At 40.3% G+C, this 16,925-nt stretch overlaps 1 protein-coding gene across 2 annotated transcripts; it reads left to right on the top strand.

The window, feature by feature from the left end:
• The first annotated feature begins 1,309 nt into the window (after positions 1-1,309).
• On the top strand, positions 1,310-15,460 carry ZNF706 (zinc finger protein 706). 2 transcript variants are annotated; one of them, XM_081324251.1, is made up of 4 exons: positions 1,310-1,499; positions 9,837-9,973; positions 11,102-11,206; positions 11,706-15,460. In XM_081324251.1, exons 2-3 carry the CDS (start codon positions 9,839-9,841, stop codon positions 11,195-11,197), a joined length of 231 nt encoding a protein of 76 aa, XP_081180377.1. In that variant the 5' UTR covers positions 1,310-1,499; positions 9,837-9,838; the 3' UTR covers positions 11,198-11,206; positions 11,706-15,460. The 2 variants fall into 2 exon arrangements, with proteins under 2 accessions (XP_081180377.1, XP_081180378.1); XM_081324252.1 differs by lacking the exon at positions 1,310-1,499 and adding an exon at positions 1,543-1,999.
• Positions 15,461-16,925: the final 1,465 nt, after the last annotated feature.

The following is a 16,925-nucleotide window of genomic DNA, read 5'->3' as shown; positions in this document are numbered from 1 at the left end:
CTTGGTGTCATCTGCAAATTTGATGAGTTCCCCATCTATCCCCTCATCCAAATCATTGATGAAGATGTTGAAGAGCACTGGGCCCAGAACAGAGCCCTGGGGCACCCCACAACACACTTCCTTCCATGTAGATGCGGTTCCACTGAGGACCACACGCTGAGTACAGCTGGTCAGCCGGCTATGATTCCATCTGGTGGTGATGCTAACCCACATTTTTCTATCTTATCAAGTAGCAGGTTGTGATCTACTTTATCAAATGCCTTACTAAAGTTCAAGTAAATTATATCCACAGCATTCCTCTGGTCCACTAATTTTGTCACTTGTTCGAAGCATGCAATAAGATTTGAATGTGATACTGTGATTATTGTTCAGGACAGAATCAAGCTTGGGTTACCAGATAAACTCCAGGAGAGCTAAAACGGAAGTTACATCTTTCAGTAAATCAAGGACACTGGTCTCCTTTGTATCACCATGGTTCACTAGCAGCCTACCAAAGTGAATTCGAACATAAATTGTGCAACTCCTTGATTACTTTATTTATTTAAATACATGTATAAATATCAGTGTTTTTCAACCTTCGCAACGTTAAGATAAGGGCATGCTGGGTGGTGAATTCTGGGAGTTTAAATCCACACATCTTAAAGTTGCCAAGATTGGAAATACGCCGATTTAAAGGGCTGCTCAACTCGGAAAAGCGCGACTCCAGAATTGCAACACCCCCAACCACAATCCAAATTCAACCACAGCGAAACCCAGCCACGTGTACTTTCATTATTCATCTAATCCAGGGGTCTTCAAACTTGGCCCTTTTATGACTTGTGGACTTCAACTCCCAGAATTCCTCAGCCAGCTTTGCTGGCTGAGGAATTCTGGGAGTTGAAGTCCACAAGTCATAAAAGGGCCAAGTTTGAAGACCCCTGACAAAGACGCTCCAAAGGCTTCAGCAGGCTGTCGGCGGATCGTGTTTCCCGCGTCTTGCCAAATCAGGCTCTTCCCAAGTAGGGAGGACTAGAAAGCCCATCACTCCGCTCCCGAGGCAACATCATGTAGCACAAGTCGGAAGACCAGGTCGCGCCCCCTGAAGCAAGGCGGCTGTCCCAGACTGGAGGGGAAAGACACCAAGCAGCTCTCTCTCTCTCTCTCTCACACACACACACTCACACACAAACCCCGGCCGCTCTCGCTCCCGCCAGAGGTAAAGAGCGAGGCGCCGCCATTGGCTCCCTTCGGGCGCAGCCGGCTGCGTTGGCGGGAGCGGCCTTGCCTCGCGCTCGGGGCGGCGCGCGGGGAGGGGAGTGGCGGCGCGTGCGCGGGCCGGCGAAGGTGGGGCTGCCGACGGACTGACGGACCGAGCGACAGACCGGAAGACGCGCGGGCTGTTCCATCCTCTCGAGCGGGCGGCGGCGGCGGCCGCTGCTGCTGCTGCTGCTGCTGGGCTGCCCGGAGGCCACTCCTCGCCGTCGACTGACGCCTCGCCGGCGGAAGAAGGCACAACTCGGGTAAACGAGGCGGGAGAAAGAGGGGGTTGGGGGCCGCTGCCGCCCCGCCAGGCCCGAGGGCTTCTCGGTGGCGAGGCCGGCCAACTGTTTAGGGCGGCGGACGGCACCTTTCCGACCCACCGGCCACCCGGGCGAGGCCGCCCTTATAACCCCCCAGGGTGGAGGGGAGCCGGCCCCGCGTTCCTCCGGAGCCGAGACGGGCGTTTGGGGGGTGACGGCTGGGCACATTGTTGCGCGGACTCAGAGGGGCAACAGCTTGCCGTGGCATTTGCTTCTCTTCTCGGGGGAAAGGGCGCTTAGCTGGGACGGGACGGGGAATGGTGGCTGCCCTTTCGGAAAGAGCTCCTTGAAGCGAGTCTCAGCCCCGCTTCGGGAGACGGCGTTTCTTGGTATTTTTCTCCCCTCTGTTTTCGTTTCAAAACTATTTACCGGGATTCCTGGGAGAAGTGAACTATGGAGATGCAGTAGTTTGACTGGGAATACCTGTTTACCTTGAATAGGTGAGGCTGGTGGGGAGGTATAATGTTCCTCTAAGGTCCCAGGCTCTTGAGGCCTATCTCTGCCTAAGAGAGGTTTCTGCCTGTTGTATTGCACAAAGTTAGGCTTGGCCTCTGTTCCCCCCCCCCTTCCATTTGGGTTACTGCGTGTACATACAGCATAAGCCGTAACTTTTTCATAGCTACGTTTCTGATCCTGCAGCCTATTGTCATTTCATTCCTTTCCTTAAAAGTGTCTGTTGTTGTCATCCCAAGCAGCTTAAAGTCCATCTGGAATACAGGGAAGATTAAAATATAATGATGTGTATCATAAAGTTCAAATTAAGTTGAGTAATAATTTGTGTTCAGCTTCCTGTATACATAGTAATGGGTTTCAGAGCAGAAATATGAGACCTTGTTACCATTTGTTTCTCAGTTGTTTATACCGTTTGTTTTCAAATTTAAATATTTCCTCCTCGGACCCAACTCTTGTTGCATGACAGATGTAATACTTAGCAGTTTAATCTAGTATCACTTCTTTTGGACTTTGTTGGGAAGACTTGCTCAACTTGTAGTTTTATCCTCCTTGGAAAAATGTGTTGATAATTGAAATTGATAATGTTAAATTGATAATGTTAAGAGAGTCAAATGTGTTGCCCCCAGAGTTATTCCAGACTATAATTTGTAATGCAAGAACATGAATATGGCCTAGAAGAAAGTATTTCATATTGTGCTCTGCTTCTACAAATGAGAAGTTGACTTTCAGAACTCGTGTTGAATATTGTGAGTTTGCTTGAAAACCAGGAATAGTCTGGTAGCATATGTTATGTGTAGTTTCAGGAGAACTGGGTGTCACAAATATAAAATTCTTTTGGGACTTAAATAATTCTTCTAGTTGGCAATGTCATGGACAATCTTGATTTGTTTTTAGAAATATCCAACCTACTTTTTAGAATTCTCAGCTGTTCCAAACAAGATATCTATCCATAAGCTTACTGAAGACCTAAAAAGGCAGTGGCATGAATTTTCTTGGGGGGAAAATTGCATCATAATAGAAGCCAGTGCATAATGCTGATTGACCCAGTGTAATACAGATAATAATTTTGATTAAAACAATTGTCAGTAATTGACATTATATATAGCAAATATAGCCCACATGGTTGTCACTCTCTTTGTTTTGAATTAATTTAGTGATGTGTAGATGAAAAAAAGGGAACATTTGTGAAAAATTATTGCTTGTTGTAAATTGTAAATCTGCAATCTAAAATCATTTACAAAATTCTTCATCCTTTTTTTAAAAAGCCAATTAACTGGGTAACATGCCTTTTCTAAGCAGTGGAAAAATTGAAGATACTTTTAAAGAGTTAAAACATTACTGGATAAGTTTATTATCCCTTCTCCCATATATTTATTTTCTAATCTGATAAATTTTGTACCTCTTAAAAACACTTTAACCAAATTGCAGACCCAGTAAGTATTCACATAAACTTCAGAGTAAGGATTATAATAGATACCGTGTTTCCCCGAAAATAAGACTGCATCTTATATTAACTTTTGCTCCAAAAGATGTATTAGGGCTTATTTTCCGGTTAGGTCTTATTTTTGGGAAAATATGGTACTAATTAAATGCGTCCGGCTGATGATCTTAACTGAAATTTTTAGTATAGCAGCCTGAAAAATCATGGTAGGGCTTATTTTCTGGTTAGGGCTTATTTTCGGGGAAACACGTTATGTTTTAAATATTAAGCTGAATAAAACAGATTTTTATTCTTTTTATGGAATTGATTTTTATCTGGATTCTAGAGGATTTGGCTATCTTCAGGTTTTTTTAATCTTTTCCAGTAAAATGGACATTATTGCCAGGGTGGATAATAATTGGTGATTTTTTAAAAAAAATCAGATTTTTTTTATTTAAATCAGAGGTTTTTTTATTTTCATCAAATTTATTTTAATAAAATACTTTTGGACTAAAATCTAAATATACTTGTCTATTTAAGATACGTTAATAATTTAGTTTATTCAGGATAAAATGGAGTTTAGTTATGTAGCATGAGGCTGTATATTCTGCAATATTTACATTTTTGGTAAACTCATTCAATGAATCCAAGTTTTGCAAGCTGAGATAACATGCACTGCATTGATGCATTCACACAATTTCACAGTAACCATGAGATAAGTCATAAAACAAAGTTCTGGAATATTCTTTTATCCCATTGTTTTGCAAATCTGTGTACGTTACAAACTGTATGATGGTTTGAAGAAAAATGCATCTGTACCAGGCTCTAAGTGTTTTAATTAAATAGAAGAATTTGAGTAGTCTTCCAACTATCGTGTTTCCCCGAAAGTAAGACCCGGTTTTATATTATTTTTGCCTCCAAAAGAGGCATTAGGTCTTATTTGGGGGGATGTCTTTTATTTTTTGTGACACCTGCCTTGCCTCACGGTGGCAGCACCAACAGCCCCATCCAGCAGGTGCCAACATGGCTGCTGGCCCACTTCTGCAGCCGCTCACAGCAGGAGGCCATGCAGCACATACAGTGGCAAGCAACAGCAGCAGAGCCTTTCTCTGTCACTCCTTCTGGCACTGAAATAGCAGAGGGAGGCTGGGCCTATCCCGCCCATCCTCCGTAGCATGGTTGTGTTTCGGGGGGGAGTGAAAGAGAAGGTCGCCAAGCAAGAAATGGCCTGGCTTGGGGGGGGGGGCTGAAGTAAGCAGGTGCAGGGCATGTGGGGCAGTTCCACCCGCTCCCCCACCTTCCTTGCCTCGTTGTGGCAGCAGCGGCATGACACGCACTCTCCTGCCCTATTGCAGCAACGAGGTAGGAAGGAATGGGCAGGGTCCTAACTAGGGCTTATATTAGGCCCACCCCCAAATATCCGGGTAGGTCTTATTTTCAGGTTAGGTCTAATTTTCAGGGAAAACATATTAACCTAAAATTGGTTCTGATATCCGTGTTTTACTAACCTGACAGCTTATTATTCTAAACAGGAAACCTTCATTTTGTTTGCAAATAATAATATTAAAGATTCTAACTACCAGCAAGAATTAGTCCTTTAAATGAGTCATTTAAAGAGCTGTCATTTCAGATCCATCATAGCAGCGCCTGTTAGCAGGCATCCACTCACCTGCTGCCCGCCACATCCCTCACCTTGTTGTGTCACTGCTGCATCACCAGCCGTCCCATTAAAGTGAATGGGACTGTCGGTGAGTCAACAGCGGGTCAGAGGAGGAGCCGCTGTAGGACAGAGATGACAGTTGCTCTTTAAAAATTATGATTTAAATCAAACTGATTTAAATCAAGCCTTTTTATTAGTGATTTAAAATCCACCCTGATTATTGCATGTTCCTTTTCAGAGTTGTGAGAGAAAGGTGGCTTAGGATACAACTAAAGCAAACCAAAGTATTCTTAAAAGAAAATTATTAGATATTTTGTTGGCACACTTGGTGGTTAATACAAATCTTATCCAAGCGTGTAACCATAGAATGACCTCAAGCCAATCATGCTAACTCGGAATTTCATAGAGCAACTTGGAGAATAATAAGATATAATCTTGTACAGGTAGTTCTCAACTTACAACAGTCCATTTAGTGACCGGTAGTGAAAAAATTGACTTATGATCATTTTTCACACGACCTTTGCAGCAGTCACATGATCAGAGTTTTGCTGCTTGGCCACTGACTCATATTCATGATGGTTGCAATGTTCCAGGTTCATGTGATTCACCTTTTTCAACCTTCTGAGCAAGCAACGTCAATGGGGAAGTGAGATTCACTTAACAAACATGTAACTAACTTAACGCCTGCAGTGATTCACTTAACAACTGGGGCAAGACAGGTCATAAAATGGTGCAAAATTCACTTAAATGTTTTATTGAACAACAGAAATTTTGGACTCAATTGTGGTTATAAGTCAAAGACTACCTGTATATATTGTTCTGAGTTTCCTTAAAAATTGGGGTAGAATCCAAATGTGCAACTTTTTGAGTAACATCTTGAAAGCAATTTAACTAGATGAAAGCAAAAGCAGTTTTAAATTGTAAATAAAGAGTATACTGCATTTTGTTTGCTATAGTCATAACTGGGTAGGTGCAAAGGACTATGGGAAATATTAATGGATTTGTTTGATTTTGTTCATATACCGTATATACTTGAGTATAAGCCGACTCGAGTATAAGCCGAGACCCCCAATTTCACCCCCAAAAACTGGAAAAAGTTATTGACTCGAGTATAAGCCGATCCGCCGTTCTGCAAGCCTCGATCCGCCATCAGAGGCTCGATCCGCCATTTTGCAAGCCTGAATACACAGGAATACCCTGTGTGGCCGCGGCTCTCGGGGAAGCCCTGGCTGTCCGCTTCCTCGCTCCACGCTGCCATTCGGGGCCCGCGCGTTCCCCGGGCAAATCGCGGCACCCAGCAGGCGAGGAAACACGCCCGCTCCAGTCGCCCCCCCCTTCCCTCAGGAGACGCGAAGCAAGTGACCGCCCGGAGCTTACCGAGGACTTGCGCGCGGCCGAGGCTTCGGTGCTTCCAGGATCGCGCGCACCTCTCCCAAGCCGCCGCCGTCCGGAGACCTGCCGAAGTTTGGGGAGGTTTGGGGAGGTGCGCGCGCACCTCCCCAAACCTCCCCAAACGTCGGCAGGTCTCCGTTCCTCCGCGCAGACCTGCCGACGTTTGGGGAGGTTTGGGCGCCTCCCCAAACCTCCCCAAACGTCGGCAGGTCTCCGTTCCTCCTGCCGACGTTTGGGGAGGTTTGGGCGCCTCCCCAAACCTCCCCAGGTCTCCGTTCCTCCGCGCAGACCTGCCGACGTTTGGGGAGGTTTGGGCGCCTCCCCAAACCTCCCCAAACGTCGGCAGGTCTCCGTTCCTCCTGCCGACGTTTGGGGAGGTTTGGGCGCCTCCCCAAACCTCCCCAGGTCTCCGTTCCTCCGCGCAGACCTGCCGACGTTTGGGGAGGTTTGGGCGCCTCCCCAAACGTCGGCAGGTCTCCGTTCCTCCGCGCCCTGCCTGCCTGCTTCTTTCCGCTGCGGAAAGAAGCAGGCAGGCAAGGCGCGGAGGAACGGAGACCTGCCGACGTTTGGGGAGGTTTGGGCGCCTCCCCAAACGTCGGCAGGTCTCCGTTCCTCCGCGCCCTGCCTGCCTGCTTCTTTCCGCTGCGGAAAGAAGCAGGCAGGCAAGGCGCGGAGGAACGGAGACCTGCCGACGTTTGGGGAGGTGCGCGCGCACCTCCCAAAACCTCCCCAAACTTCGGCAGGTCTCCGGATGGCGGTGGCTTGGGAGAGGTGCGCGCGATCCCGGAAGCACCAAAGCCTCGGCCGCGCACAAGTCCTCGGTAAGTTTTTTTGTTGACTGGAGTATAAGCCAAAGTGGAATTTTTCACCCCAAAAAGTGGGCTGAAAAATTCGGCTTATACTCAAGTATATACGGTAAGTTCTGTTAATAAAGAGTTGCCTCCAGGCAAGATGGGTGGCATATAAGTTGAATGAATGAATAAATAAAGCAATAAGTATTTATTGCAAAAAAACTGTAAAACATTTCAATTCAAACATTCCATGAAATGTCCAATGTGTGCATGGATTGGCAGCCTTAGTTGCCACATGGTTGACCTAATGACCACCTGACAATTACTTTGACAGACTTGTGTTTCATATTTAGAGCATTTGTGTAGATAAGTAGGATAATCTTTGCAAGGCAGAATTGGTGTATGAAAGAAACTTTTTTATCTGCACTTACTTCCTCACAACTTTTAACCCATTGTTTCAGCACTTGTAATTCTGTATTGTAAATCCCTGTCCATCAACAGAATTGGTGGACAGGGAAGCTTGTGCTGTAGCGATCTGGATTTGGCTTTTTTGCTGTATGTGTGCATTGTTTAGTTAGTAGCTTCATATTTTGCAAGTTTAATTTTCTTTAAGGCCAGTTGTATATAACTGGCCTTTATTAAGAGTTTGTCCATATCTGGTAAAATATGTTTCTAATAAAATGAAAAAACACTAAGTGGCGTAGTTTATATGTAATTAATACTTATGATATATTTCTTGAAGGTGGGGTATTTCTGTATGGATACATTAATATGAATACAGCCATGAGACCCTTTCTTTCCAAGTTATTTTTCCTCTTACATTTTCCTCTTAATTAAATACAATCCCCTCCAAGTGGTTAATGGTGTTCAGTGGCTAAAGTTCTGTTGTTTTCTATTAAAAAATGGTATTCATTGTATCCAGAATTACTGGCAAATATTTTCCTGTGGTAAAAGGACAATCTTCCTTTATTCAATGAGAGGTTGATAGTATTCCATTCATAATGTTATGTGGATAATAGATGGGTAGAATAAAATACATTAGGAAATGTTGATTTGCCAGAAAATGTAATGGAGTTCTAGGAGCAGGCAAATGTACAATAATGTCATTGGAATATAAGGCAGATGAGTGGTATTTGTATCAATTTCAGTAAGAGCCACAACTTATTCAATTCCATATTTGTTTAATACAATTATATTTATTAATGTAGATTTGAATAGCTCTGTGTGACTTACAATATATAATAAACAGGATTCTGAAACCACTCTAAAATAAGATTTAAAATAAATGCTTAAAACTGAGGAAGGCAGGAATATTAGTTATTAGAAGGCAGGAATATTAGTTAACATATATTAGTTATGTTTACTGTCTTGGGTTATTTATAAAAATAATAAAGGCAGCATAAAAAAAATCTCAAGTAAGTCCAAAATTGAAAAAGTAGTAGTAATATCTGTTGTTGTGTGTTAGTATATCTGTGGCAGAACCTCCAAAACATGCTCCATTGAAAACTGAATTTGCCAAGACGATTTTGTGAGCAATCCTGCAATTATTTTAGGCCTAGGCTTTATAATGCTTTATATACCTAAGCAAACACCTTGAATTTGGCTTGGAAAGCAACTGGCAATCAATGTAAATGTTTCAACATAGGAATTTTCTGGTGGTGCCACTCCCACTGTATACACTGCATGCTTCCTTTTGGAACAGTCACAATTCTGGAACAATTTCAAGGAAAGCCACACAACACAGGAATGTTGTAATAATCTACATCTGATGTTACTGGCACAAATATCGCTGAAACCAAGTCTCTCTAAGTACAAACACAACTATAATAGCAGCGGAAGCTCATGAAAATCCTTATTTGCTATTGTTATCCAGTATTTTATATGTTTATATATTTTAGGCTATCAGTGTTCAAGGAGAACTCCTGGACTATGAACTTGTTCCCCATTCCAAATAGATTGTATCTCACAGAGTAAGAGATAATTTTGTAGTTGTACTGTATTGCAAAGGAAATTGGAAGTTTTATTTATACTCTTTCCACTCCTTCCTTTCTCCCTCCGTCCCTCCCAATAATTCAACAATTAATTCTCATCAAATTCCATCATTGTGAAGTATACCTAATTCTACACCATCTTGAGGAGCCATGAAGTAAATTTGAATGCTGTACATTTGGCTTGCAGATTGGGGTCTGCATTAGTTTTTAAGTTCTTTGTAAAACTTTGCATTAAAAATTATGTTAAAAACATAAAGTATCATCTGACTCGAAAGGTTTTACTCTCATTTTGGTTCAGTTATGTGATGTGTTTAACGAGCTGCCTTCTGCAGCTGATATGTGATCCTGGGAAAAGGCATGTTTGGCTGCAAATGTTTCTGATACTTGCTATTGTACATGTGTGCCCCTGTTACTATGAATCACGTGTTGCCCTTTGAATCAGGATCATTGCAATACCCTACTTCGTATTTTAGCTTCTGAAGCAATAATGCTAAGCATGTATAGGGGTGATACATTCCTTTAATTTAGGAATTATATGTGAATAATCAGTTATAATTTCTTTACTTCTAGATATGGCTCGTGGACAGCAGAAAATCCAGTCACAACAGAAAAATGCCAAAAAGCAAGCTGGACAGAAAAAGAAACAAGGCCATGATCAGAAGGCTGCAGCTAAAGCTGCCTTAATATATACATGCACCGTCTGTAGGGTAAGAGGCTCTGAAACAACATATGGGGCAATCTTTTCTAGATTTTAAATCAGGAATATGAAGTATAGCAATGGCAACATCCTTCGGTTTGAAAGTTTGTATTATATACGTAATGGCTAAGGAAATTTTGCATTAGAGCTGTTTTCCGTTAAAAGTAATATATTGATGAGGCTTCTTCCAGAAGGTGAGATAACTGGAGTTCTTTTCCAAATAAGAGCTATATATTATTTGATCAATATATGATTACATTGATAAAATAAAATATATTAATATGAGACTTCCAGAACTGTGTGCAACGAACATGAAATTAGAAGAAGCGTGTTAGTTAAAATATGTAATACAGGTAGTCCTTGCTTTATGACCATCAGTTTAGCGGCCATTTAAAGTTATAACAGCACTGAAAAAAGTGACTTGCAGCTAATCCTTGTACTTGTGACTGTTGCAGCATTCTTGTAGTCATCTGATCACCATTTTGGACCTTCCCAGCTGATTTCACTGATTCTAAACAAGAGTTGGATAAACCTGTCAACATGTTTTAAACTAGGAACCCCACCTACTCCAGACAGCATGAATATTTATAGAAATTATTACCCTTCCAATTTAAAGATTATTGATTTGATAGGGGTAATGATAGAAACTTCAATCTGTCAAAAGTTGAGTTATTGACTCCTAGTTAATGTTTATTTTTGTGGTCAGAAGATAGTAGTAAAATGTTTTCCTTTGATGTCATGTTAGGATTTCAAGAAGATTAAGCAATTCTAAATAATTTATCAGGAAAACTATATATGTATTTTATTAAATAAATGTTATATTTTTCTGATGCCCAACACTAAAAATACACGGAGTTGAATTATTTGATTTTAATAAGGAATGTCAACTAAATATAAATAAAGGGAAGGGTACTATTATGTGGCCAAATTTGGAAGAGAATTAAAGTTGGATATGAGTGAATATATTAAAAATGGTAAATTAAATGATGAAAGAGATTGTAATGTTCCAAAACCCATTGATTACGGATTGAGTCAACAGAAGCTACAGGAATGGGGGCAGATCTTAAGGATACAGGAAGAAGAAACTGTCCTTGATTCTATATGAACATTTCTGTTGCTTTATTCTCTCCTTAATCAGACACAGATGCCGGATCCCAAGACCTTCAAGCAGCACTTTGAGAGCAAGCATCCCAAAACTCCCCTTCCTCCAGAATTAGCTGATGTTCAGGCATAAAGTTCACTGGTAATTTTGTACCATTTAAATTTTGAATTAATTGATTATAAATTCTAAATAATTTTGCCTCCTATTTCATTAGTTGTGTTTCTGAAGGGTATGAAAATGGAGAGTTAACTTTAATACAAAATCAACTGCTACTTGCGCTCTTTTTTCGGGGGGTGGGTGGGATCTATTGTATTTACAACTTAACTTGTATAGTTACGTCTATTGTTATCACCAGACCTATTTGCAGAACTGCAATGAATAGCTGAAAGCATGTTTATAATGTTCTCATTTTGATTTAGACGGTTCTGTTACAATTGTTTGGGGTGGTTAATTTTAAAATTAAATTTGGCAACTTTAAGATGTATGGATTTCAACTCCCAGTAATCTGGAAATTCTGAGAATTGAAGTCTGCACATCTTAAAAGTTGTCAAGTTTGAAAAAAACGGCATTAAATTATTGCATACTGTTAATAAGATAATGACATAACAGTTCAATTAATGAATTTATTCTTGTGTTTCAGGTGAATTCACGGAATCTATTGACTCTTCTATAGTCAATAGTGTCTATTATGTGTCTGTTACATAACAAATCTGCAGCTGCTTTTCTAACAAACTGTTGATCAGCAAAAAATGAAGGGGCTATAGAAACATTCATATTTTTATGCTGTTCCTCTTGGGCTTCATGTAAAGAAAACTCTGTGTAATTGTACAGTTGTGCCCTACTTGGAAATCTGGAAATCGGTTCATTCTAAAGAAATTTTACAGTTGTAATTATATTGATGTTCATATTGTGTAAAATAACTCATTTAATAAAATAGTACTTTGATTTTACAATATCACAGGTCAAATGCTTGTAAAAATTCTATTTCCATATTTTATTTGCCTTATAAAACTTCAACAAGTGAACTTCTCACCCTGCCAAAAATTAGGTAGTTTAGTTAGGGTAGATTCATTGCTGTTAATGAAGTCCATTAGAAACAAGGAAATAATTTCTCCATTCAATATACTTGCTTGAGTGTGATTATTTTCTAAAAAAAATACACCCACTGCTTGACTGAAAACTTTCAACTATCTAGGAGTGCCTATTCTGCTGGCCATTGTAAAATTTCACTCTTTATGCATAGAGGCACTTGTATCTTGGATTTATGCACTGGAGTCTCCGGCAATAGCAGTGAATCATTATGCTAAATGGTGGAATATCAGATATACTTGAACTAAACATTGTTTTTTACATGACCTGAATGGTTCAGACTATAGCAACATGAAATAACTGCTTTTTGTTGTGAAGACCCACTGTGTAACTTCTCAATTGTATCTGTAAGAAGTCAGCCTCCTGGCAACCTTTCTTATGTAAAAATGACTACTGTAAATGTTTCCCTGTTTGAAAACAAAAATTGAAGAAGCTTATTTGATGGGATAGGATAGCGTATGCAATAGAAATAACGGCTTGCTCATTTGATTAGTTGGAACTGATTACATATAACAGTATGGATGTTAAAATTTTAATACCAGGCAGTGTTGCATTATGTTACAGGTTTCCAAACTCTGTTTGAGCAGGATTCTGATCTCAGGTGCAGTCTATAAGTTCTGCCCCAGGTGCTTTTCACTCGAACAAATAATTTGTGACAGGTTACTTACGTTACTGATTTGACACTGACAGTAATATTGACCAAAGTTTGCTTTGTGCCTAGAACAGTCATCTTTGAAATCATTCTGTTAAGCCAGCAGATATAATACACACTTGATACATAAAGAAAAAATAATTGTGTTTGTTTAACAATCTGATATGTCAGTTAAATTGATGTTATTTTCATTGCCCTGGGGTGAACAATACCAGTTACACCGCTTACTTGCACTTGTACACCTGACATTAGAATGAAGCGCTCGCTTCATTTTCTTTTTTTACCTAATAAAATGTCTTCATTATAAAATGACAACTTGGTCCCACAGGCAAGAAATTTGCCTTTCAAACTGATAAGAGGTATTGAAAAGTTGGAATGGAACATGGTTTTAAAAATAATTTGAGATGTTATATGTTCCCTAATTTTATTTTAGTTTGTTTAGGTGGAATTCCAGAAAGTTGCATTCAAATAAGTTCATTCCTCGAGCTGATGCATGTAATATTTCTTTCAGACTAGTCATCAGAAATAAAAAGGTAGAAACGAAAAATAGGTTTCTACTAGATTAGTACAACTGACCCACTTATGTTGTAGACTGCCTTTTTCAGAATTGCTGTTATAAGTAGCTTGTCTGTGTTCATTGAGCAAGCTAAACCTTGATTTTATACATTAATTAAACTGCTAAAGATAATTTGTCTCTAACCAAAGGCCACAAGAAAATCTTGACATTCAACATACGAGAACGAATTGGATGGGTTGGAACTATCCATAGTAAGAATCTTAATTCTCTGTATTGAGTAAAGGAATTGGTGTAAGGAAAAGTGAAATTTTTTTCCAAATCTTGTGGATGGGATCTCTTAATTCTGGATCAAAAGACACAATCGTGCATTGTAATGTGTCTGATTAAAATCTTTTAAAAAGCAAAAGTTGAAAATGTGATATTTTCTGCTTACCTAATGCAAGTGTCATTTCTTTAACCTTGATGCTAACTGAGCAGCTTTGGTTCTTTGTTTAGCACAAGGAATGGAAATAATAGCTAAGATTTCATTCAGTTTGCATGTGTTATTCATAGATAAAAACAGGATAAGATTAGAGAAAATATGCACAAGGATTTTGCTGTTGTAAACATTGTGTATTTATTGGTAGTTAGCAAGCCAGCATGCTTTTATGTAGTTTGTTTAAAACATTATTTGTCATACTTAAAATGCAAAGGATATAATGTGCCAAAATACACAGTACAGTAGTGTGTTTCCTTCCAGTCATATTGTGATATTGGTCGCAGTCCTATTTCAAAGGCTAATTTGAATGTGGATATTCCAATATAATATCCTTGTGAACTTTTGGACATATCTCATCTTTTGAAATGCTGCCTAACCTTGGGGAATCTTGAGTGTTGGCAAAGAACCTTGGTAAAACATTTGGTTTAAATACTGGAATGCTAAATCTGTCTAATAGTTCAGACTTAATGTATCAGGCTATTTGAATTTCAAAACTGGATTATATCGAGTGAGGCATTTTTCTGGTAGCATCTTATGTTTGGGGTTGTTGCTGTTCCTTTACTTATGTGATGGTACAACTCTAGTACTACAGTTACAGAATTTTTGAGAAAGTGGGTGGTGGTGGTGGTGCAACATTTTAAAAAATATGCATTTAAATACAATCATTTACTGAATGGTTGAGTTTAAACTTTGGTCTTGTCTGAGTATGAACCAGAGTACTATAAAGCAATAATAAAAATAAAGATGGTGGACCATAAATATCCATGGGGATTAAAATATTTGAAACATGAATTTGATTCATTTTAATTTGTACTTCAGATAAACTATAAAATCAAGAGAACATCCATGATTAACAACTTTTTTACCTCTTAAATATATTCTGTCTCCTATCACACTTGCTGAATTCAGTATCTAGTATATTAACATGAAAGCCAGATTGCTTTCATGAAATAAAGTGCACGAGAAGCTATTACTTCTTTATGCCTCCGCCAGCTTCCCATACGAAAATTCTGATCTTAAAAATTTACTGGCCGTTCTTATTATTATAGGTAGATGTAAGAAACTAGGTTTCATGTATCTTAGGAGGCCTGTGTTAGTGCTTGCAGCATGTTTCATGGAAGTGTTGTTATGACTGATCTGCCATAGTAGCCTATGTAGATTCTATAGTAGTAGTCTATGGAGATTCTCAGTCATCCAGGTCATAGTTACCCCAAAGATGCTTTTTCACAAGGCAACTGGACTTTCTTGTTTTTCTTTGAAGACCTTTCGCTTCTCATCAAGAAGCTTCTTCACCCTCCAGTCAGCTAAAGAAGCTTCTTGAATGAGAAGCAAAAGGTCTTCAGAGAAAAACAAGAAAGTCCAGTTGCCTCATGAAAAAGCACCTTTGGGGCATCCTACAGGTAAATATTTGCCACAGGTTGCTCTTCTAAATGTTTAATTTGGGGGTACTTTATGTAAAATATGTTTACAGTAGTTCATTGACAGATATATAACTGACCCCATCACCTTCCCTCGTAATGCTGTGCTGATCTTCAAAAAAATAATTTTCATACTTTATCTATGCTAAATATAAATAGTTTCCCCTAGGCCTGCTAATATAACGTGTACTGTAGTGGAAAAATTTATATGAAAAAAAGCAAGGTACTTCCAACTCTGTTAATAGCACTATCAGTTCTCAGACAATAACTGTGTCCTAGGTATTCTGGGGAATGTAGTTCCTAGGACCTTTATTTAGTTTAGTTTAGTTTAGTTTAGTTTAGTTTAGTTTTATTGGATTTCTATATCGCCCTTCTCCCTAGGGACTCAGGGCGGTTCACAGGGCATATATAAATAGGTATACAAAAATTAAAAGAAAATTAAACTATGCCCAATTAAAATACAACAATAATGAAATAATAAAACCAATTAAAAACCCAAATTCCCCTTCAGGCCAGACCAGCTAACTCAAACAAGTGGGTCTTCAACCCGCGACGGAAGGATCGGAGGTCCGATGCCGTCCGGAGCTCTACTGGCAGTTGGTTCCAAAGTGCCGGGGCACCCACAGAGAAGGCCCTCCCCCTGGGGGCCACCAGTCGACATTCCCTGACTGGAGGCACCCTGAGGAGGCCCTCTCTGTGGGCACGCACAGGGCGGAGGGGAGTTGACGCCGGCAGCAGGTGGTCCTCGAGGTATCCCGGACCCATGCCATGTAAGGACTTAAAGATCATAACCAAGACCTTGAACCTCACCCGGAAGACAACTGGTAACCAATGCAGCTCGCGGAGCAAAGGTGTAACATGGGAGTACCGGGAAACTCCCAGGACAACTCTCGCGGCCGCATTCTGTACCAGTTGGAGCCTCCGAGTGGTCTTCAAGGGAAGCCCCATGTAGAGAGCATTACAATAGTCTAGGCGAGAGGTCACGAGCGCATGAGTGACCGTACACAAGGCATCCCGGTCCAGATAGGGCCGCAACTGGCGCACCAGCCGAACCTGGGCGAAGGCCCCCCTAGTCACGGCTACTATATGGTCTTCTAGGGTTTAATTTAATAGATCTGGATTTAATAAACTTAATATTTAACTAACAAGAACTATTCTATCTAGGCTTGGCCTGAATTTCAAGCAATATCACACTGCCTGAACAAAGTGGCTAGAGATAATGTTATCCAACACAACTGGAAAGTGGTAGTCCAGCCAAGAGAATCATTTCCCTGCTGGCACTACTGGCCACAATTGCTTAGCAAGTCAGTTCCAATCCCAAACACCCCCGATTGTGGCATTTGTACATTGGGCATTTTTTCTGCCTCCCCCCCCCCCAATTATTGCTAACAGCAACAAGCCCCAGAGTGTTTGGGGACTCAGAAAATCCCATTTGACAATTTCCTTTTGACATCAATGAACATCCCTTTCACCATTTATTAAATCTTGGGCTTCCTGTAACTTTAAGGCACTAGATTGGACGAATCTGCAACAATAAATCTTGAATAAATCCACACTAATTTGTAATCTGCATATAACCATGCATTTTTATTCAAACAGAGTTTTCCAAATTGTATATGGACATATCCAGTACAGCTTTTATTTCTCAGAATGGTCCTTTTGAATTTATTTCTTTTCCTGTTGGTAGTAAGTAAAACAGGCTACTG

The sequence above is a fragment of the Vipera berus genome (assembly GCF_964194415.1).
Source record: "Vipera berus genome assembly, chromosome: 3".
Lineage (NCBI taxonomy): Eukaryota > Metazoa > Chordata > Lepidosauria > Squamata > Viperidae > Vipera > Vipera berus.
This window is presented reverse-complemented; position numbering and strand designations above follow the sequence as displayed.